The sequence below is a fragment of the Leptonotus elevatus genome, chromosome 1, assembly GCF_054856555.1.
Source record: "Leptonotus elevatus isolate MCC_2025b chromosome 1, RoL_Lele_1.0, whole genome shotgun sequence".
NCBI classification, from domain to species: Eukaryota; Metazoa; Chordata; class Actinopteri; order Syngnathiformes; family Syngnathidae; genus Leptonotus; species Leptonotus elevatus.
Genome location: NC_141239.1, coordinates 29,299,138 through 29,322,905, shown reverse-complemented (window position 1 = coordinate 29,322,905; position 23,768 = coordinate 29,299,138). Strand labels below are relative to the sequence as shown.

Below are 23,768 nucleotides of genomic sequence, written 5' to 3'. Positions count from 1 at the left end.
CCTTGTTTAACTTATTTCAGCGTCCCTTCAATAAATATTCACAAATGTCTGTCATTTGCATTGATATTGAAGCTGTTTGAGTGTTTATTCAATATCAAGGATATTGAGCATATGGTACGTGTATGCCCTTTATCCTCACTAGTTGGACAAATTACAAGAACTGTGTCAGTGTCTTTCTTGTGGAGAAAAAGCACACCAGTCCGTGGACCTCAACCTGAAAATTGAGGAATAATGGAAGAAACACTCATGGCTTAATGGCAAGTTGTTGGAGCATATTTTATGCAGGGATATTCTTGAGATGAGGAGTGTACTACTAGTTGGGCCTTACAAGTGCAGCACACCAAGGTTTATTTGTACTAGTGTGTTTAAAAAAAAAAAAAAAAAAAAAAAAACTTCTAGTAAGACAGTTCTGCTCGTGCGCTTAATTACCTTACTAGTGAGGACAAAGAGTGTACTAGTAGCTGGATATTACATTTCTATTGGCCGTCACGGAACAACGCATTAATTTATTGGGGGGCACATTTTCCACCATGACAGGGCATCAGGTCGCGTTTGTAGTGGCCCGAAGTGGAATCCTCGTTGCTAAATGTTGACCCACCGAACGACGAGCAGAACTGTGGCAATGCAAGCAGCCGAACGGGAAATTTGTGATTTTGCGGACAGACTATGGCGTGAACGCAGCTTCGGCGCTCCAGCTGTTGTCGATTTGCTCGCATCGTCGGAACCGTTTAAGACCATTCGACTGCCTGAGAATGTTATCGGCTGAAGCGGCGGTTTGGTGCATCCGGTGCTGTTCGTCTGTCTGTTGTCGATCGACACAAAACGGCGGCGGGAGAGTGGTGGAGGCGGGGGACGTCGGTTTGCCTCTGTCGAATGTCGGCTTTTATTCGTCGGGAGACGACAGACAACCGTGAGCCAATACTTTCCCTTTAAAGCACATACGACGCATCGGGACAAGACGAGATTTAAAAAAATAATAATAATAATAAAAAAAAGGAAAGGAAGAAGGACGGCGAGGGAGGGAGGGCGAGAGGGAAAGGGGAAAAAAAGAGAAAGATGTCATCCAGGCCATTTAAACACCGAGGCGGAGCCAAGGACCGCGGCCGACGGGCAGCGTCCTAGTCTGGGAAGGAGCGCTACGTGAGGCCGAGGCTTGAAGCTCGCGCAAAGGCCTCTCCTGGTGCTATTGCTAATAAATGTTTATCAGCGTTTCCATCACTTGTGATCATCTTCATCCAACTCTTTATCACTTGATCGCTAATTCGCATGCAGCATTTCATGACAGCACACATTAACAAATTGCAGAAAAAAGGTACAATTGGAGCAGGAATGACAGCCTGCGTTTTTTTCTTTGGCGCATCTAAATTGAATTCATCAGCTTTGCGGCAAAATAGTCCAGAAGGAGCAGGGAGTTCGATTTAGGCAAATGCCGTCCAGCGGTGCACGATTGTTTTTACAATTGGTCATTTTTTGAGTGACTGAACAGCAAGCGAGCGTTTGTTGGTTTGCTCACCGGCCGAGGGAGCATCCAGGCGGCCCGCCGGTTGCCTACTGGCCGCTGAGCAGCATGGACACTTCGTGGAGCAATTTCCTCTTTCAGGTGAGAGCCAAGTGCTTTGTTTCACTTTACACTTGGGGGGTGGTGCAGACGGGACGGGAAGGGGAGGGGGTCACATGAGGGTCAGGGTATGCCTCCTTTTGCATCCAGGTGTCAGCGGGAAGGATGGGTGGGGGGCACGCACTATGTCCATCACGGTGCAAAGCGTTAAATACATAAATGTTTACATGGAGTTGTGACAGCACATTAGTCATAGTAGTATCACATGTAAGTCACTTCATTAGGGACATCAGCCAATGCAAACACTGTGCCATTACAAATATTACTAAATGTTAGTTTCAAGCTTACTACTTCAATGACACCAATTTTTTTAAATCACTTTATACATGGCTTATGAAAGTATTGTACTACTAATAATAATACATTATCTCATACTGTATGTATGAAAGTGTATTGCTGCCACAGGGGGAAAAAGGTAGGAAAACGTTAAAACGTGGGAAGTTAGGCATAGGCATTTCTTTCCTTCTGATTCAGGTCATTTTTGTGTTTTTTAAACCATGGTTACCAGCTACCTCACTACATGGCTCTTCTGTATTGTTAAAAAAAAATAAAACCAAGTGAAAAAAAATTAACATTTAAAAAGAAGACACATGGGGCTCTGCTAGCGATATACTGTATCTGTCTATCCGTCTAGCAATCTCTCTGTAAAGGGCTGCAGATAACAATTCTTTTAATAATCAATCTGTCAATGATTTTGTTTGATGAATCAGTTAACAATTTTTTGATTTACATCATTTTTGAAAAGAAAATAACCACAGGACGTTATTCCAAATTGACAGTGCAGAATATACACAAACTGTAAATTGATGATGTTACAGTTCCTGGTTTGATTTGTAACATCCGTCAGAAGGTAAAATTGTTTATAGTTGTTTTCCAAGGTAAAAGTCACACTTTTTTTTAATTTTTATGTTTGCCTTATTTTGCAAAAACATATATAATCAGTCTGCTTTCAAGGAGGACTACAGAAATATGAAAATATCTGAAATTCTGAGAATTTGGACAATTTCATATTCAACAAGTTACCAAACGATTAATCGATTCTCAAAATAATTCTTAACTACGTTTAACAATCAATTAGTTGTGGAATGTTGCACTTCTAACGCGGTCTACTTGACGACAGACACCGGCAACTCCAGGCCAGCAGGAGGCACCCTTGCAGGCGGAGCTACTGCCTGAACTGAGCGGGCCGGCCCAAAGTCCGTTGGCCGAGCACCTGGTGGCACCACCGTCCACCGTGGACACGGCCGCTCTCAGCGAGGAGCCGCTTCCCGGTGAGGGGTTTAAAAAAAAAATAAAAATAAAAGTACAGCGCCTCCTTGTTTTACAAGTCTTCTAGTAGGCAACCACAATATAATGGGGGAACTTGTAAATTTTTGGGGGGAGCATCTGTATGGATCTGTGTGTAAATATCCCCCTTGCTGAATGTAATGTAACTCCCTCCTTTCACCCACAGTGAAAGCATCACCACCCAAAGCGCCTCGCCCCGCCCACATCTGCGCCACATGTAACAAAGAGTTCAAGAACAGCTACAACCTGCGGCGCCACCAATCGGTGCACACGGGCATCAAGATGAAGGACCGCGTCGCCCGCGACAAGGATGAGAGTGGAAAGTCGTTCCCCAGACAGAGCATCCCCCTCTCCCTCCTCCAGCTGGCCCTGCCGTCGGAGACCGCCAACCCCGACGCTCCGGACGTCTTCCCACATCCCGACCAACAGTTGTCGGTGTCCATTGCCCCGGTGACCGTTGCCATGGCGATGCAGCCGACCCTGCAGACCGTACCGTCGGTGGTGGTGGTGGGCGCTGCCGCTGTGGAGCAGGTGAGTAACTTGTGCGGGCCATTGTTGGTGTAGTACAGGGGTCAGCAATCTTTCCTGTTAAATTTTAAGCCAAATAGATAACAAAAAATATGTCTGGAGCCGTAAAACATTTGAAGATTGTGATGAAAGGAACAGTGTGGCAGTGTTAGTAATACGTACGTCATTTTCTTCTACCTTTCGTCTTCCGGTTTTTGGATTTGTTTTTGTCATTTTTCATACATTTTTTGATTTTCTGCCTTATGGTAATTTTCTGCCTCTCATCTTCCTCTTTTGGGTAATTTTATGGCAATTATTTGACTTTTTTTCTGACTTTTTTGCCATGACTTTTCTGACAAGGTTATTTTTTAGAATTTCTTCTTTTGTTTTGAGACATTTAATAATTACTTTTTGAACATTTTCTTTCCTGCCTTTTCTTAAATCAAATTCCTGACGTTTTTGGCAATTTTGTGGACATTTTATGGTAATTTTTGGGGATTTCTTCTTTTTGAATTTGGACATTTTATTGTTACTTTTAAACATCTTCTTTTCTGCCTTTTTTATTTATTTATTTATTTGTTGACTTTTTGGAATTTCCTATTTTGTTTTTGGACATTTCATAATTCTTTTTTGAACGTTTTCTTTTCTGTGTTGTATTTAATAAATTTTCTAATCTTTTTGGCAATTCCAAAGACATTTTATGGTAATTTTTTTGCCTTTCTTCTTTTGTTTTTGGCCGTTTTATGGTCACTTTTTTGACATATTTAGTACGGTTGTGGCAAAAAATCGATTCTCATAACAATTGCGATTCTAATTTAGTACGATTCAGAATCTATTTTAAATGTCCCCAAATCGATTTTATTTCAATTATTTTATACTGTCTTGCCTTTGTCTGTGTGTGCCATTATTTTGAGTGCTATTCATGTTGTACCCGGTTTGGCCACTGAGGGGCAGTGTGGTTCCACGCGGTCGAATACACTGTTAAGTTGTAGCCACATTAGAGAGTAGAAGGAAAAAGTCACGATCACGTTATTCCAATAAAAGTTATTTTTTTCAGCGTGTGGCCGTTCTTTTGAGTGATAAAAGTGCTGCGAGTAGCGCGCTAATTAGCATTAGCGAGTCAGACTGGAGTAGATCATTACGATTCCTTGCACATCTATAGATTGAAGCAAAAATCATTGTCCATCAAATCATTTTGAATCAAAAATCACTCTTAATCGAAAATCGATTCTGAATCTAATCGAATCGTGAGACAATTTAGGCAATTTTGAAAGTGTTTTCATCCAACTTGCATCCCTCTTTTTTTGACAACCCTAAAATTTTAGACTGACATTTTTTGAATATTTAATTATTAATCTATCTATCTATCTAAATCATTAATTCGTTTAGTGAATATTTTGCCTAAATAAATAAAAAATATATGTTTAAAAAAAATCTTAGTTTACATGTGGATCTCTAAATAAATTAGCAGGGAAAAATAATAATAAAATTGACTTGACTTGGCTTGAAAATAAAAAAAACGCTACTCCAGGTATTGTATTTGCTCTTGGGTGCCCACTAGTGGTCAGAGTGCAATAAACCGTGGCTTAGTTGGCTTGTGCCTTGGCTCGCCTCTGGATACAAATATACATGTATACTCTAATGTATGAGGCAAACATGAATAAACGAAACCTTTAATATGTTGTGATTATATTCCACTCACAATGAAAAACATAGTGAAATACATTTTATGAGGTATCCATTTTGTCTTTTGGCATAATTTTTCGCCAAGCTGGCCACTCACTGTGTAATGTACGTCACGTTGTACATAATCGCGCATCTTCCTGTGCATCCTTTCTGCTTCTGCCCTTCAGAATCCCAGCCCAGCCGCCGTCGCGCCTCCTCCCAATTCCGGTGGCGGCGGCGCCAACCAGGTACGCAAGAACCACGCGTGCGAGGCGTGTGGCAAGGCCTTCCGTGACGTCTACCACCTGAACCGCCACCGGCTGTCGCACTCGGACGAGAAGCCGTACTCGTGTCCCATCTGCCAGCAGCGCTTCAAGAGGAAAGACCGCATGAGCTACCACGTGCGCTCGCACCAGGGCGGCGTGGAGAAGCCCTACGTGTGCCCGCACTGTGCCAAGGCCTTCTCGCGGTATGGCAGCACGTGCGCAGCTTCTGATCTCGGCTCTTGACGTCAGGCTTCTGATTGGCTAAAATGGGTCACTGCTCGCTTGACTACTCACACGTTACTTATGTGTTTGTTTTATTCCAGGCCGGACCATCTCAACAGTCACGTGCGTCAGGTGCACTCCACTGAGAGACCTTTCAAATGCACGGTAATGCCCCCCGCCCCCGCTCGACCCGGTGGTCTCGTCATCTTGTCACCATTGTGGTCGCCCACAGACGTGCACATCGGCGTTCGCCACGCGGGACCGCCTGCGGGCGCACCTGATTCGCCACGAGGAGAAAGTGCCATGTCACATCTGCGGGAAGCTCCTGTCGGCGGCGTACATCACGGACCACATGAGGGTCCATAACCAATCACAGCACCACTCCTGCCACCTCTGCAATCGCAGTAAGGCTTATTATAGTTTTGGAATTTTCATTTGAAGTTGTTTTTATTTCATTTTGAATTTTTTCATTCGTTTTCAGGGCGCTTTTGTTAGTTTTTATTACTTTTAGACAAAATGCTTAGTTTTAGTTACAGTATTTGTTTTAGTTTTTAAAATTGTGTATTACTTGTGTGCAATATTTAAAGGTGCATTGTGCCGTTTAAAAAGGTAATGGAATAGCTTTTTCTACATCATGCATGCTCCACCAATGCCCAGATGAGTACGAAGAGCCTTGACGGTTTTACTCTGACTGCACCAATCAGCTTTTACCTTCGCTTTATAATAGAGTGTGCGGACCCTCACACTCAACAGTTTCTTTGGGGAGGGGCGGAGTTTTTCTTACCTTATTTGAAGTCATGTCTTCGTTTGTCAACCGTGGCTGTCGCGTTTAGATCGTACACGTACTCGCACGCGCACCATGAACGAGCCTGACACAGAGGCTGCAGTTACGCTTCAGGCCAGAGGTGGCAGTTGTGAGTAAAAAATTGACAAACTGCACAAAGATCCTTTGATAAATACCATGGTAAAATGAAAAAAGTGACGCATTTGCATTTGGGCATAGTTAAATAAAAAAAACAGGCGAGGTGAGCCACTGGAGCCAAAAGTCTAGTCAAGTCATCTGAAGGTGCTTTTCTATTGGCTGCTGCTAGATGATGTCACTTCTGTGTGACACACTTTCAAACGTCCTTATTCCGGTGAATATTGAAATAAATATACTTAAAATCACATTTAAAAAGAAACCTCAAATGCTCATGTATTAAGTTAATTACCAAATATTAAAACGGACATTTTTGCTAAAATTATAGTTAGTTGTTCTTTTAAATTACATTTTTATTTGCTTTTAAGAATTATTATTAACAACATACATTTCCTTTTGTTTACATGTACATTCACATCGTACAGTCATGCATAGTTTTCATATCTTTACACAATGACCAAATAAAGAAAAATGGAAAATATTGGCAGTCACTAACTAACTAAATCAACAAAAAACAACCTTGAGTAAGACACACTCACATACAAATTTTTGATTTATTCCAATGGGGAAAATCTTTCAAATGTACTGTACAGTGGAACAAGGGCTGCACGATAATGGCCAAAATGATACTTGTGATAATTTTGATCAATATAGTTGTACTTGTAATCACTATTATTAATCCAAATTATTCATTTGTGTTTATATCAACTGTTTCCAATGCAAAATGAAACTTCAGAAACTCTGAAAGAATAAATGATCAACAATACATTAAAATGGAAAGAGCACTAACTGAATAAATATGCTATTATGCTATGTTCATACTGCAGCTTAACTCATTCACTGCCATTGACGGCTATAGACGTCGAAAATTCATTTGAACTATTTGTTTGTTTAACATTTTTCCCACTTTTGTTGACAAGAGTATGAAAACCTAGAATTGTTTTTATTGTATTAGAACAGATATAAAATTTGTAATTAATCGTGAGTTAACTAGTGAAGTCATGCGATTAATTACGATAAAAAATGGTAATCGCCTGACGCCCTAAATTTAATAATCTTTTCTTAAAAGAAAAAAAAAAGATTATTAAAAATTGGCAAAAAACAATTACTTCTTTTTTTTTTTTTAAGAAAAGATCATTTAAAATTAGGGGTGTCAGGTGATTAAAATTTGTAATCGCATTACTCCACTAATTAACTCATGATTAATCACAAATTGAATATATGTTTTAAATGTACTCCCCCAAAAAATCTAGATTTTCATACTTTTGTTAATAAAAGTGGGGGGAAAAATATTAAACTAATAGAAAGTTCAAATGAATTTATGGCGTCTATAGCCGTCAATGGCAGTGAATGAGTTAATCACAAGCTTTTTTTTCCCTGCTCATAAATGACATGTATCGGATTTTGCCATGCCAATGTGAAGAGTATATCTGACAAAGATCATTTTATGTCGCTCAGTTAACACCACAGAGTTGAGGATTAGTTACTTGGAGAGGATCTAAAAGTTTACCAAGCGCAGCCCATGAACGCAAGTTAGCTTAGCAATTTAGCATTCCTGCCAGTTTGTGAGCAGCACCTCCGAGCTGATTGGTTTGCATGACGTGTCACTAGTAGCATGACGCCTCTGAATGTTCAAATTGGTGGGAGAGGAGGAAGTTTATGTGTGAAACAGTTGATATAACAGATTCTGGGTGCAAAATAAACCAAGGTTTGACAGCCACATGATCGCGTTGTCTGGACTAAATTGTTCAGCCCTAATTATGGATTCTTAGGTTGAGCCCGTCTGACGTATAAGTCATCAAAAGGCGACATACACAGGAGCAGAAAACAGTGATGACATGAAATTATTGGGTTAAGAAAATGTTGGCTCATTTTACACAAAGTCCTTGAAATTTCCACAAAACATAAGTCTCAAGCTTGCTCACTGAATGAACTAAAAAGTTAAGGTACACTGTTGTAAATCTCACGCACAGTGAAGTGCGCCTGTGTTTGAGCGACGGCGAGAAAGGGGTGGTCTCTGACAGCGTGCCGTTTGCGCTTTTCAGGCTTCACCACGCTGACGTACTTGCGAGTCCACGCGCAGAAGCACCATGGCCAGGAGTGGAAGGAGAGCGGCGGCGCCCGCGGCGGCTTTGGCGGCGCGGGACCCGGCGGGGTGCTCCTGTGCCAGCTGTGCGGCGTGCAGTGCAAAACCACCACCCAGCTGCAGGGCCACATGGGCACGCACGGCAACCAGGTGGAGCCCGACCCCACCGGCCCCCTGAGCGACGCTCCGCCTGGCGGCGACGGCGGCAGCGCGGTGGGGCTGTTGGTCACTGACTGCTCCAGCATCAGCGCGCAGACGCACAGCTAGCACGCGCATGCTGGGAACACTTGAGAACATCACGATGACGTCATGATGGCGACCTTGTTACAAACTGTTTTGAACTTGGTGTCCGAGTGCCGCGATGGCGAGATCTCTGTGGCTGTCTCGGGAATTACTGTTACTCATTCCGTTCGCCATAATCACTATATAGGGATCTTTATATGGAGGACCTGGATAGTTCCTAAAATGTCCACCGAAAATCCCTTTGTAGCGATTGTGGAGTTGGGAATGATGAATGACTACGAATGCAGGTATTAATATTTCATCGTTCCCCAACTCAACTGATCGCTGTATAACCATTTTTTGATAGTTGAGTCAACAGTGAGGCACCAACATACATGAATCAACTCACTTCAACATAGTTCCTTGGCACCAAAAGGCAGAGATGGGAAGTAACAAAGTGCAAATACTTTGTTACTGTACTTAAGTATTTTTTCAATACTTTTTACTTTCCTGGGTATTTTTTTTAAACATTTTTATTTATTTATATTTTAATATGAGTATCTGTACTTTTGACTCGATACATTTTCAAAACAAGGTCGTTATTTTTGTTTTCAAATGCATGAAAACGATTCAAATAGTTGACCTGGAAGGAAAAGCAGCCGTCAATGTCTCCAGCTCGTGATTGGCTCCACGACACGCTATCACATCACGTGCAATTGGCTAGATTGGGCCAACCCGTAAATATGAGGTTAATGCGCGCCGCCACAACAGAGGATCATTTGAACTGGATGAGAAGAACGCTGCAGATGGACAGTCAACAATATGAAAGAAGGTTCAATCATGTGGACCAACAACATGAGCGCGTGATACTCAACGCTGTCCACTCGACCCAGGGCAAGTCAGAGAGTCAACTGGCCGACCATGTCTACCCATTTTTGCTCCATTAGCTAATAGCTTTTAAATTGAGGAGATATCCTGTAAAAATACTTTCTACTTCTACTTGTCAAGTGCATTTCAGAGCACGTACTGTCTTACTTTTACTTGAGTAATTATTTAAGTGAGTACTTTTTACACAAGTAATTGTAGTTTGTCAAATGTCAGTACTTTTCCCATCTGCCCAAATGGTGTCAAAGTGCTACTTCACAACATGAAACCCCTCAACTCAGGTCAACATGGTTCCTTTGCACCAGTATGCCTTTAGATGGCGCTCCTCAACCAACTACAACATAATTCCATGTCACATGTTCCATGAAGCTCAACACACTTCAACATAGTTCCTTGGCACCAGTATGCCTTTAGATGGCGCCAAAGCTAATAACAGAATAGGTTAAAGAAAATCGATCAATTCTATGTTCTATATTTGAGGGAACACAAATGGAAATTGATTGCATGAGTGAACGATTCCGAACGCAGTCACTACATTTGGAATCATTCGACTCCCTAATCACTACAAGGAATTCAAGATGCACGGTGGGACACATTTCAGGCACTGTTTAAGCAACCTCTCCTCTCCACATGTCCAAGAGCACCACAAAGTGACCAACTCATAATGTAGGGCAGGCCACTACTGTAGAATACAGTATAAACGGCAATTCCCAATACAGCCTCAGACGTCTTGGCTTCATCATGCTTGGCTGAGTGGGAGGGGCCTTTGATGACATCATTATGTTGCATCGACATTTGCAGCCAACATTCAGCGCAGAAGACTGAGGCCAGGAAGAGAGTGCAAAAGATTCTCCAGACTTTAGTGTAAATTCCTGTTTTTATCCTAAAACATTCCATGGATTCTCATGTGTGCGTGTGATGCTGCTGGGATTCTTCAGTGACGTCAGTATGTGTGTGTGTGGTTTGCGTGTGTGCTTGCACTTTTTATATATCAATGTTGAACGTGCTCATTGATTAATTTGACGTGTACTTTGTAGCTCCCTGCAGTGGTGCAGCAATATGGAAGAACATCTGTGCCATGATAGTTTCAACTGAAATTTCTGATACTGAATTTACAGTCTATATTGAGAGCTCTCCAAACATTCAGTTCAAGCGAAAGTCTTGGCCAAAATGTTCTTTACAATATGTTGTATGTTGCCCCACAGTAGTCTAAACACTGCATTCTGATTAATATTGCGTTTGTGGCATATAAATTAAGCAGCAAAATCCACCCATTTGTCTCCAATTCTGGGGGCAGCCATTTTGCCACTTGCTGTCGACTGAGGATGAAATCACAGTTGTTCAGGGCTCATGCTGTATTCGATAAAGGTGGGAAGTCAGATATGTCCCACTCAGATTGTCCTATTTCCGACAAATCTAAACAACAACGCTGGCTGATTCCGATTGTTTGTTGTTCTGGTTAACGGAGTCAGTCCAAATCATTAATATAATAACTGAGTTAGTGTATAAAAAAGAAAAGATAATCATGTAAATTAGTTTTTGACATTCAGGGTCTGTGTCTGTCTAAGGAGTTCGCCATTGTTGAATGACCTTAGATTGAAGCCGGCAACTCGGATCTCTGAGTTGAAAGAGGCGACTTTCTGGTATGAAGTCAAAAAGTCAAACTTCTCACCTTCCTTGAATGCAGCATCATGACATTATGGCTCAGCTACCTGAGCAGCTGTGATGTCATTTACAGTCAACAGTGGCAAAATGGCCGTGCCTTGAGCTGGATAAAAAAAAAAAAACTGCCGCATTTTTCTGCTTAAATCATTCCACTAACATAATATCAGTCAGAATACCATGTTTAGACTAGTGGGGATGCATAGAACATATTGAAATAAGGAACTTTTTGGGTTGACTTCCCCTTTAAAAAGAAAATCATCTAAAAAAGTTGAGTGTAACAAAATCACATTGCAAAATTTCTGTATACAATATAAAATTCATCTAAAAAGTACAGTAAAAAAAATTGTGTACAAATTTCAACATCTTAATTTTTTTTATAAAATAATTCAACATTCGGAAAAAAAATAAGTTAAAAGATCTGTATAAAATATGCAAAAATGTTGCCGAGAAAATTCAATATTCCCAAAATTCTGTGTATTTTTTCCCCCCCGAACATCCAAATTCAAATGGTAATCTCAGATGGCTGGATGTACCTCCATCCAAGTACTGTAATTATTTTTCGTGCTCGTGCATATTGATGATCGTTGAGTGTATTAAATGCACAAAAGTGAACTTTGCACGTCGTTGATGTTGCTAAGCTAACTTTAGCATGGCGCTCCGGTAGCAGCAGCAGTATGGTCATCCCTCCCCCTCCCCCCACTCAGGCTCCTCCTCCTCGTCGGTCGCCAGCAGCTAGCTAGCTAGCAGCAGGCGGTGAGACGTCTGCGTCAGGCAGCAGATGCCGCTTCTACTTCTTGCCTTCACTTGACGGAGCTTTTTGGATAATCGGTCCGCAAAATTGTAGGCCCTTTCTCCGGTGGACGCTCCTTCGATGTCGAGCTTGGCGAGCAAGGAGAAGTTAGCCGCGGGCTAGCTGCTCTCTCGGATATCATCTTCATCGTCTGATAACTCTTCATTTTTTTCGACTTTTCTCCCTTATTGACTGTTGACGTCTGTTGTCGCGTCTGCATTGAGCGGTCCTTCGTCTGCGTGTGGAGTTTACAAGTTGTGTCGGACTGGCTTGTTTTTTTTTTCATTTTTTTGTTTTTTTTGCCGAGTATGTAGGTCAGTGTCGCCAAGAGATGTGGGTCATCGCTGCATAGCTCCAGCAGATGCTTAGAAACACGGCTAAAATGCTAGCTCGTAGCTTTGTTTTTGTTTGTTAGCTCGTAGTAACCCAGCTAAACAGTTAGCTCAATAGAAAGACGGCTAACTGCTAACTCATAGTTTTGATTTAGTTTTTTGTTAAATTTTGATAGCTCAGAGTAACCCTGCTGACTATTAGCTTCATTACAATACGGCCAATTTAACTCAGTAAGCTTACAGTTTTTCTTCTTCTTTTTTATTCAACTTATATTATCAACTAAACAAAAATTTAGCTCATTAGCAACACGGCTAAGGGTTCATAGTTGTTGTTTTTTTTAATGTTTTTTTTAAGCTCATAGTACCGCAGCTAAATGTTAGTTCCTTAGCAACACTGCTAACTGTTAGTGTGTACTTTTCTTTGGATACCTCATAGTAACACAAGTGTTAGCTCCTTGTCAACACAGCTACCTGCTAACTTTTGTTATTTTGTTAGCTCATAGTAACTCACCTAACTGTTAGCTCCTTAGGAACACGGCTAAGTGTTAGATCCAATTGCAACAGCATTAATTCCCTTTATTCCCTATCATTTTATACTATACTCATATATTTTTATACATATTTAAAATACTAGTTTCATCTACTTTTTAGTCAATGCTTAGCGTTAACGATTAGCATTGTTAGCTCCACTTCCATTGATCAAAGTGATTATCAAATCCCCTTTGACCTTTTTTTTTTTCATGTAACGTAAGCTGTGTCCACGGTGGGGCCTTGGCGGAGGTCGAGGGTCATGTGCAGCTTTCAGCCGCAACCCCTCCACGTCTAGCCAGCCAGCAGGAGGCGCAAGTGCAGCTCTGAGGATGGCCTTCCACGGTGCAGGCCGCCAAACACTCTGTGGCGACCTGTTCTCTGGCTCCGACTTGGCTCACAAGTACTTTTACGTCAACTCGTCTTGCGGGACCCCCTCGGCTGCCCTCAGCGCCACCCCGTGCGTCAGCGGGCCTCCAGCTGCACCGGCCGGGACCCCCCGGCACCCCACTGCCCTGGGGGGTGGCGCCGGTGGGGGAGCTGCTGTGCCGCAGCCATACAGCAACCCAGCCAGCGAGGTGCCCAGCCCGGCCGAGATGGAGCCCGATCGGCCCATTGGATACGGAGCCTTTGGCGTGGTCTGGTAAGGATGGATGCAAGGCTTCAGCCACAGTAACTTGAGTCAGTTTTTACAGACAGTGTTTTTGTGTAAAGCCCAGTAAACTCATAAGGATTTTTCAAATCTTTTTTGACAGACCCAACACATAAAAATAGAAAATCAAGCATTCAACAGTTTTGGCACCACCCACCTTAATATTCTGTCCCACCTTCAATCTTGAAACAAAGCTCTACGTGGCAGAAATCTTGCATGATCAGATGTGATCTCTCCAAAGCAAAGAACAGAAAATTCTGGAAATTTGCTGATGTTACCCAAATGTTTCTGAAGAGGACCAGAAGCAGAAGTGTTGAAAAATGGTGAAGTCGTTAAGAAAAGACTTGCTTTGGAAGTTATTTCTTGGCATCTGGGTAACCCACTTTTATGCAAACAATAACATCGATCAAGTAGGACTTTTTATTTTATTTACCACAGCTTCTACAAATCAAATGAATTGTCGTCTTTCCCCACACGGATGAAGATTTTTGGTAATAAATATGAACATGTTTAACATTTAAGCTTTTTGGCTTAACACATATCAGACCAAATGATAATATTAAAGCCTCTATACACCGGCCACGTCAGCCGAATGTGACTGACGACTACCGCCTCTGGCATCGGCCCGACTGTCGGCACATCACACTGGAAAAATGGCGCAAATGCACACTGCAACAGACACCAACAGTATCACATGCATGAGAAGTAATACCCCTCTATACAATCTTTGTTTAAAAAAAATAAAAAAAAGAGGCAACTAGAAAGCTCTTTACGGGTGTGGGCGAGAGAGAGAAAAAAACGCAAACAATTCGTACCACTATCTTTTCCACTCACGATGTACTCCTACGCACACCCTCAGGCTCCTTACAGAGTATCATGTAATATAAAAGTAAATCCTACCTGATATGTCCAGTTGCGTCTATTCCAGGGGTCCCCAACTAAATTGGCTAGAGGTCCACTAACCCGATCCGCCCAATTGACCGGGGTCCGGACATGAAAAACACCCAACCGCAATAATTTCATTTTCTGCTTTTTTATTCAATTGTAAACATGTCAATTATTTGATACAAGCTTCAATTTCTTAAATAATTCAATTCAACTTATTTTTAGTCTATTCAAATATTTCATTTATTTATTTTTTGTGCAAATATTAAATTGTTAAATCTTTCAAGGAAGGGTCCCCATCACTAGTTATGAATACAACAATTTTCACATTATTTCTTTTCTCTTACAGCATTTCCTTTATGGCCAAATATATGTCCTCTCCTCTCCTATGCGTTTTCAAAGCTGTGATACCCAAAATGTCCTCCTTAAATGTTTTGGTCTCCTCGTGATAGAATCAGACATAAACCAAAAGCTGAGGATTGTCACTTACATCAGTTGATTGATTCATCTGCAGTTAGCGAAATACACTGGGCACTTTGGATGGCGCCGTCCATCTGGGGGTGCACATCCTCCAAGTGCACGGGCCTTAAGTTGCTCTCCTTTCTCTTTAAATAGCGTGTCTGCCATTGCTTCCAAAAATTCCTTGACCATTCCGGAGTCAGTAAAAGGATTTTTGTGCTTGTAGTGCTCGATGCCGGTCAAATTAAAGCATATGCCTCAGTCCATTCACTTTTCAGTGTCTACTTTTCTGACTTTTGACAACGCCATACTTCATCACGTTTGTCGTGAGAATGCCTTTACCCCCAAAAACAAACAAAAGTTTGGACCCCCGGCTCAGGCATAGCTGCCCTCGCGCGCGCCTGTTAAAAAATCGTCTATCGGTAAAACTGAATATATTTCCCCCCCAGTGCATATTGTTGGAGGTCCAGATGAAAGGGTCTCTGGTTCTGGATCTGGACCGCGGTCTGCCATTTGCTGACCCCTGCTCTGTTCTATCGGCATATCCTTTAACAGTAATTACAAACAATGCCAGTCTGTCGTAATGATGAATTTATCTTCTCGATCTTGTGTCCAGCCAGACATAATAATAATGTCCAAATGTGAAGGGTGATAATGTGCAAAATAAGCAAAATTGTCAAGGCTTTCCATCGCTTACTTGTTTATCTGCATTCGTCACTTCCTGATATTAAGCCAAAAATAATTCGGGTTATGTCCATATCGCCCAGCTCTAGTGGAGACTTCGATCATGTTCGTCTCACACATGTCATGGTGGAGACATGATGAATGAATACATTCACATGTTCATCAGATTTCTTTGTTGTAAGAAAGAGGTCATCATTCTGGGTGGGACCCATTTTGAGTGTTATCATGTGGCAGGTCGGTGACGGACCCTCGAGACGGCCGTAAGGTGGCGCTGAAGAAGATGCCCAATGTCTTCCAGAACTTGGTGTCGTGCAAACGCGTCTTCCGGGAGCTGCGCATGCTGTGCTTCTTCAAACATGACAATGTAACGCCCCGCCCTCTCCTTCTTCACAGTGACATCCCCGATGACATGACTGATCGTTGCTGTTGCGTTTCAGGTGCTGTCGGCACTGGACATTTTGCAGCCACCGCAGATCGACTGTTTCGAGGAGATGTATCCTTGTCCACGCTCCTCGTTTATTCATCGCATTGTAGGCGGACAGCATCGTCTTTCTGTTAGGTTGCTTTCCTTGGTGAAGTGTTTTGTTATCCATAAGAAAACAATATTTTTTTTATGCCTCATCAACTCCATTATTAAAACGTTTCATTGCAAATATGTGAAATCCACCAACTATTTTCAACTATTTTTATTCTATTTATTTAATTTTAAAAAGACTCAATTTGACCCAGTACCTGTTTCATCATCCCAAAGTAGAAAAAAAAATGTGTTTGTAAATTATTATTATTAGCTTGATTAGAAGTATAATAAGAAGTATTGCATAAATGTAACCCGCTCCGACAATGGTCCACATATCGGCGACATTAGTTTTGGGTTAGTGACAAAAAAGTCGATTTTGAAATTTCTCCGAAAATAGCCTCCTTGAGGTCTCTATATTCATTTCCCAGCAGCACATAAGTTAAAATGGTAGCATACTAGTGTATGAAAATAAGTCATGTTTAGAACAAGTGCATCTTTAGCTAGCAGCGCATCTCGGGAACCTGCCTCAAAATAACCCGGAGTTCCTTGCCTCTAATGCCACCTCACAAATGATTTGTTAAAGTGGACATAGCAACCAATAAAAGTCTAAATGCACCATAATGTGTGACCCTTAAGCACGAAAATGAACAGAAGACACACGTCATAAAAAACGTATCCAACTTTATAGCAGAAGCAAATGTCATCATCGGTCCGGACGCCGCGGCAAATGTTTGCAAACAGAAATAATCTTCAGTTCAGATGTCGTTCTTTAATGAGTCTATTTCTACTATGAATTTAATGTAATGTGTTCATGCACTAAAACATGTCACACTAAAACGAGGGTGAAGCTCATGCAAGCTGCTCCCACCAGAGGAGAGTGACAGCGAGTCGGGGATGAAGTTGTGAAATGAAATATTGCAATCGTGTATGCAATAATGTAGGCTAATGTAATAGTGTATTGTAAATAATGCCATGTTCTGATCACTTCTCGATGTTGTCGATGTCATGAGACGGCGTCTATGAAAGATGACACGCCTCTTCCTCGACGCATCACAAATGAATTGTCTGCCTGGGTTGCAGAATATCACCACAAATGTTCACTTTATGCTCTTTTTAAGTGGGATGAAATTAAAATCAAATATGAGCTATGAAACTTGAAGATGAATAATTATCGCGACACTCTCCACCCCAAAATGCACTCAGCATTTTGGAGTGACTTGTAAATACTGTACAGTAAGTATGTATAGTGTTGTGTTCCTTATGTATTGCGTTGGGGGGGGCTGTGTTGAATTATTAAAACTGTTTTATTTTCATTATGTGACCAAATGCATTTATGAAATAAATCATCTTAAGTGACACAAAATGATTAAGCCAAATTTCCCACTTAGGTAATGTGACCTCATACAAACAAGAAAATATCACAAGGAGCAACAGCAAAAATATAAAATAAAACTTTGTCTGATGATGCCTCAGAAAATGAATTTTAAGCTGAATGTGATACTCAAAAGTGGAGGCTGATTTCATTTGTTGAGAGGTCAAACTCCCAAAACTTTTAAAGGCTTAAAATCTCGGATGATGTCCAATTTGAACTTTTTGTTTCTTAAAGTTCATCTTGAATGTTTATGTTTCCAAACCAAAATTAACCCCCAATCATTACCAATCATTTTGACTTCATTACTAAGCATTTCAACTGCAGTACTTTGAATTTTATTTAACTTAGGAGTAATTAGGAAAAGTGTCCAAAATGAACAAATCATAATAAACATCAGGATAAATATGTGTGGGAAAATAAGTATGTATATGAATGGACTCCATTTGCGAGCAGTGGCCCTTGACAGAAAGTGCAGCTACGTGATCACGGAGTTGATGCAGAGCGACCTTCACAAGGTCATCGTGTCCCCTCAGCCGCTCACCACTGACCACATCAAGGTCTTCCTCTACCAGATCCTGCGAGGTGAGCGCCCACTAGCGCCCCCTGTTGTTGAGGGGTCTTGCTGACTCGAGGCTTGTGTGCACAGGCCTCAAGTATCTCCACTCTGCCGGGATTCTGCACCGCGACATCAAACCCGGGAACCTTCTGGTCAACAGCAACTGCCTGCTCAAGGTCTGTATGTCCACTTTGATTTCTTGAGCTCGCTCAGTTTGCTTGCCCTCATTCAAGGAGAAAGCGCAGCCATATTTACATTATTTTCACATTCAAAAAATATTTATAATTGCCAATATATGCACTACTGTCTTACTTGAAAATAATTCCCTGGCACCAGAATAAAGTTAAAAATCAACCTTATGTTGCTTTTCATTATTAAAACTATGTTGGGAAAAAAATGGTGGTGTTCTTGTATTGCCTTTAATCAACAATTGGGTCTCAAAGGGCTTCACAAGCCCACATTAGAGAAAAATTTGCCACATCCCAAGTCAAGGTACGACCAATCCAATGCCCATGACACTTTTTACTCAAAACGTGACTCCTTTTCCTTTGTTCTGTTCAGATTTGCGATTTTGGGCTGGCGCGCGTGGAAGAACCAGACCCATCACGTCACATGACCCAAGAGGTGGTGACGCAATACTATCGCGCGCCCGAGGTGCTGATGGGCTGCCGCCATTACGGCTCTGCCATCGACGTGTGGTCGGTGGGCTGCATCTTTGCCGAGCTGCTGGGCCGCCGCATCCTCTTCCAGGCGCAGAGTCCCATCCAGCAGGTCAGCGACATTAAGCTTAAAAGTGTGTCACTTGAAAGCCTAACGTGCGCTTGTTGTTTGCGGCTCTTCAGCTGGACCTGATCACAGATCTGCTTGGAACGCCGCCGCTGTCCGCCCTGGCGTCAGCCTGCGAGGGCGCCCGGGCTCACATCCTGCGTGGGCCGCACAAACCCGTACGTCGCCTTTCACTTTTGCCGAGCGTCATGGTTATTACTGATCGGCAAGTAGCTGACAACTGTGCGTTGTGGGCTTGTGTGTTGGCGCATCTGCGTTTTCAGCCGTCGCTGTCGGTGTTGTACATGTTATCGGACGGCGCCACCCACGAGGCGGTGCACCTGCTGTGCCGCATGCTGGTTTTCGACCCGGTGAGTTCAGCAGCGTCTGCCGCGTGCGCGTGGGCCCGCGTTGAACGACCATCTCCCCGCAGGCCAAGCGCATCTCAGGCGGCGACGCGCTGTCGCACCCGTACCTGGACGAGGGCCGCCTGCGCTACCACACGTGCATGTGCCAATGCTGCTACTCGGTGCCCAGCGGGCGCGTCTACACCCGAGACTTCGAGCCGGCCGCCGACCGGCCCTTCAGCCACAGCTATGAGAACAGCCTGCTGTCCGTGTGGCAGGGCAAAGGTAATTGATTACCTGTGGGTGACGTATGAGTCACATCTTTCATTGAATGTGTTAAAAAAAAAAAAGTTTGGCTTTTTGGGGCAGCTGCTTTGAAAAAGTCCAAAAAGATTTTCTGAGAGGTTTTGTTCCTTCTCCTTCTCAGAGCTGATCCATCGCTTCATCACGGAGCACCAGCAAGGCAAGCGAGTCCCGTTGTGCATCAACCCTCAGAGCGCCGCCTTCAAGACCTTCATCAGGTCAGTTCCGCCCCCATGCATCATCATCATCACCACACCAATGAGCCACGCACTCGCTCTCAGGGCTGCAACTAACAATTATTTTCATCATTGATTAATCTGTGGATTATTTTGCCGATCATTCGATTAAAAAACTATTGAATTTTCATCTGTTTCTTCAAAAGCATTATTTTTAATTGACAGGGCAGAAAACATATTAAGATTCAGTTACAGCTTTGGTCCGTAATATCCATCAGAAAATCGGCAAAAATGTAGGGCTGTTCTTTTTTTTTAAGTAAATGCAAATGTATTATTAAAGAGAATCAGTCTGCTTTCATGGAGGACTAGAGAAACCTGATAATATTTACTAGTGTTGTTCCGATACCGGTATCGGGAGAGGCCCCGATACTGCATATAAACAGTGGCATTGGCAAGTACTAACAAGGAACATGCCGATACCATTATTTACAACGCTAATTTAGGACTTTGGATGCAGCATCTTGTGTCTTGCTTATACATGACATTCACTGATGTGTGACGTGTTCACTGCATGCCGAGCCAAGATATCCTATTGGCCCTTGAATGCTCTGAACCAATGGCAGGGCAGCTTTTTCATGTTGGAAACAAAACAACCCAGGTTTCGGTACGGTACCGGCATCGGACGATACTGCAAAACTGGATATCGGAATCTGTATCGGGGGCCAAAAAACGGTATCGGAACACCACTAATATTTACTGTTGAAAGACTAAAATAATTTGGACAGTTTTAAACGTAAACAAGATCTCTCTAACGATTATCCAAAAATAATTACTGATTATTTGTCGCCATCTGTAGCTGGAGTTAGGGTTACTGGTGGTAATTAGCGAGTGATGTTATTAGCAATCATTAGCTGTAATTAGCAGCAGTTACCTGTCTAACCTGCAGTCTTGTTGTCCTCAGGTCCACAGCCTGGCACTCATCCAAGGTGTCCCGCAAGGAGGAGAGATGAGCGTCCTTTCCTTCCTCGTTCTCCTCCTCCTCGCCGCCTCAACCAACCTTGATGTCCACTTTTCCCGCACGTGAACAAAAGCCAGTGGCGGCGACAGGCTCTGCCCACTGTGGCGGCACTGCAGGTGCTGATGACAGAAAGAAAAGAAGAAGAGAAAAAAAGCTTCTACTGCTGAAAAGGACAAAAAAGTTTAGTGAGTAGAAATGTAGATTTTTGTTGGCTTTAGCATTCCACGTGCTCCATGTAGCAGAGTGTCGTGTAGCGCCCACTCCTGGTGTCCACACACTCCTCGCCCTCTTCACACTCGGCAGCAGAGCATGGGATATCTTTTGACCTTCATTCCTCTCGTCTTTTGTTTTTAGGACAGGAACTGTGATATGTGTTTCACACGAGAAGCGTGTGAGTTTGTGTGCGTGTTGTTAAGTTATTGCGTAAGGATGGGCCACCGTGATGGCGCCCGAACATGACGCCCTGCCCGCCCACACCCGCCACTTCAGCGCCATTCCTCCTTCCCCAACGCGTGTCGTCGCTGGTTTCTCCTCTCTCCTCACTCCCTTCCAGTATGAAAAGCCGCTTGAGCGTTTATGTTATTGATGTCTACCTACTAGTACGTAAACAAATGTCTTACTAGTACTGTTACTTTTCTTTCCACTACTAGTGCCTCTTTTGGCCTAGTACAACATTAAGCTTTGATATAGAAGCCGTTTTTGGCGCAATATTCTCTTTTTGGGGGCACAAGACTTGTGAGTAATGTGCACATAATACTACATTTTAAATATCTCATCTCTGTTGAAAACGGAGTATTTTTGTCTATGGCGGTCAATGACTTAAGCAAGCTAGCAATGACGTGAAATAAATACTCAAGCGTCTTTCCACATGCAAGCAAATGCCAGCCTGGCTCTTGTTCCTGTTGTGATGTCGCCACAGGGACGGAAGCATTAGGAACTTCCGGATCGTTTCGGAATCTTCCGTCTGCTTCTCAGCATGGACTTGAGCAGCTTAGAAAGATGCTGAAGGAAGTTTTCCATCAAGTTATTATTATTATTTTTTTTAAGAGAGATGCAAATGGTTCGGCGGCAGAGGCGGCGCGTTCGAACACACTCGTGAAGTCGCTGCTTCCGCGGTCCCTTCGCCACTGCAGGAACTTTTGCCAGGAATCTTCTGGGATCTCAGGAAGTTCAAATGCCCGCCCGCCCGCACGCACACCCAACTAGTGCCAACATGTCACTTTCCTGTCGCTCCTCACTTCCTGTTTGCTTGAGTCTAACCCCCTACCACATCCTATTGGCCGGCGTGCGACTTTCCTGTGCACACATTTTTTTTATTGTGCACCCACTGATTCGCTTGAACTTTGAACCGCGCTGACGCAAGGGGAAGATTATTAAAGGTTATCACAAGTGTTTTCACTTCCTCTTTGATATAAACAAACCACTGGAGTCACCCCACCCGCCACCCCGACCCCCACCCCTCCAATCCGGCCCGGCCAAAAAGTCCATTCATTAGGAACCACATGTATAATACTATGTAACAAAATGGATTCCGTTCCAAATGTGATAAACATGCCAGTTAAAAAAAAAAAAAAACTAGAAAAGATGATGGACAATAGCTCCTCTTTGACGAGCACCAGACATGACGGGGGTAAAAGAAAAATAATTGTGGCCAATATAAATATAACGTGCATGAAATGCTAAATTGTGGCCATGAAATACAGCATCTTGTATACACAAAATAGATTACTACAAGTATTAAGTTGATTAGGAAATAAGGGACGAAGAACATATTGGATTCTGTAATCAATAAATTCTCAACAAAAAAAGGAACTGAACATGAATCATGTTCGAAGGTTGAAACGTCATAAAAACGTTTGATGAAAATTTGTGGCCACAAAATATGTATAAATTGCGCTTGAAATAAAAAATACTAATTTGTAGCTGTCAAATTAAAATAACGCGCTAGAATTTTTTTTTAATTTGTGGCCACAAAATGTGTAGAATGTGCACAGCACTTAGTCATTTGTGGCTATAAATTACACATTTTGTGGCCACAGTATGCTAATTCATGGCCACAAAATATGTATAATGTATGCTTGAAATCCTCATTTAGCAATACGAGGCTCCATTTGTCGACGCGACATTCTTGTTCATCACATTCTTACACTTACATTTGTGGCCACATGTCGTGGTCACATATTAGCATATTGTGTACATGTATACATTTTGTGGCCCAAATTTAATTAATTTGCCCCCAATCATGTCTGTGGCTGCGTACTTTTGAAGTCATTATTTTGTGTATTGTTAGCCGGTTAGCATTGGTTTGTTGACAGAAAGGAAAGCGACTCACCGAGGAATAACGTGGAACTTTTTGGACTTTGCTGAACGGTCGGTCGGTCGACTCCCTCGGCTCTCAATGGTTGTTTAGCGATTAGCCGGGTTTTGCTGGTGTTGATTCAATATGATGCTCATGTTTGAAAAAGTGTTTTAGCTGACTTGTTTTTCTTGTTTTGACAAATACTTGAAGTTAACGTAGAGAGTGATGATCAATAAAAATGACACTGGAACAACGGCTTTTATTCTTTATTACCGCAACCAAAAAACAGGGAAAAAAAACCTGGTTCTTCAGTTACGAATAATATGTTTCTTTTTTTAAATGGTAATATGCCATATATCAAATTAAAGCTTGGAAATTCGTCAAGATAAATGTGGAAGTAACAAAGATGTAGGCCTACTGTATACCTTGCATTTCTCGATGTTCAGACAAATAAGGTACAAAATTAAAATAAAATGCAAAATTTAATTCACATATTGTCAACAATAAAAAGACTAATAAACAGAAACAATTGCAATAACAACCGCCAATTGATCATCTGTTACAAGCATCAGTATTTTTCGAGTTTTGTGAAATTTCCTTTTGACCCCTGCCTTGTTTGGTAGCCTTCCACTTGAGAAATGCAAGTCTTTTTTCTTTGTTACTTCCACATTCAGCTCCGCAAGTGTCCAAGCTTCAATTTGATACATGGCATGTTGCTATTTCCAAAAGCCGTATATTATGTG

The 23,768-nt window shown here is 42.3% G+C and overlaps 2 protein-coding genes across 3 annotated transcripts; both read left to right on the top strand.

The window, feature by feature from the left end:
• The first annotated feature begins 463 nt into the window (after positions 1 to 463).
• Positions 464 to 11,954, top strand: maza (MYC-associated zinc finger protein a (purine-binding transcription factor)). Its single transcript, XM_086090108.1, has 7 exons — positions 464 to 1,600; positions 2,739 to 2,889; positions 3,072 to 3,436; positions 5,266 to 5,546; positions 5,667 to 5,730; positions 5,798 to 5,969; positions 8,530 to 11,954. The coding sequence occupies exons 1-7, from the start codon at positions 1,568 to 1,570 to the stop codon at positions 8,835 to 8,837; spliced, it is 1,374 nt and encodes a 457-aa protein (XP_085946234.1). The 5' UTR covers positions 464 to 1,567; the 3' UTR covers positions 8,838 to 11,954.
• Positions 11,955 to 12,064: 110 nt separating this feature from the next.
• nlk1 (nemo-like kinase, type 1) lies at positions 12,065 to 23,272 on the top strand. 2 transcript variants are annotated; one of them, XM_086090096.1, is made up of 12 exons: positions 12,065 to 12,695; positions 13,217 to 13,635; positions 15,907 to 16,036; positions 16,110 to 16,165; positions 18,037 to 18,143; positions 18,208 to 18,293; positions 18,679 to 18,888; positions 18,960 to 19,061; positions 19,167 to 19,253; positions 19,316 to 19,514; positions 19,657 to 19,750; positions 20,670 to 23,272. In XM_086090096.1, exons 2-12 carry the CDS (start codon positions 13,325 to 13,327, stop codon positions 20,716 to 20,718), a joined length of 1,431 nt encoding a protein of 476 aa, XP_085946222.1. In that variant the 5' UTR covers positions 12,065 to 12,695; positions 13,217 to 13,324; the 3' UTR covers positions 20,719 to 23,272. The 2 variants fall into 2 exon arrangements, with proteins under 2 accessions (XP_085946222.1, XP_085946212.1); XM_086090086.1 differs by having other exon boundaries at positions 12,066 to 12,446.
• Positions 23,273 to 23,768: the final 496 nt, after the last annotated feature.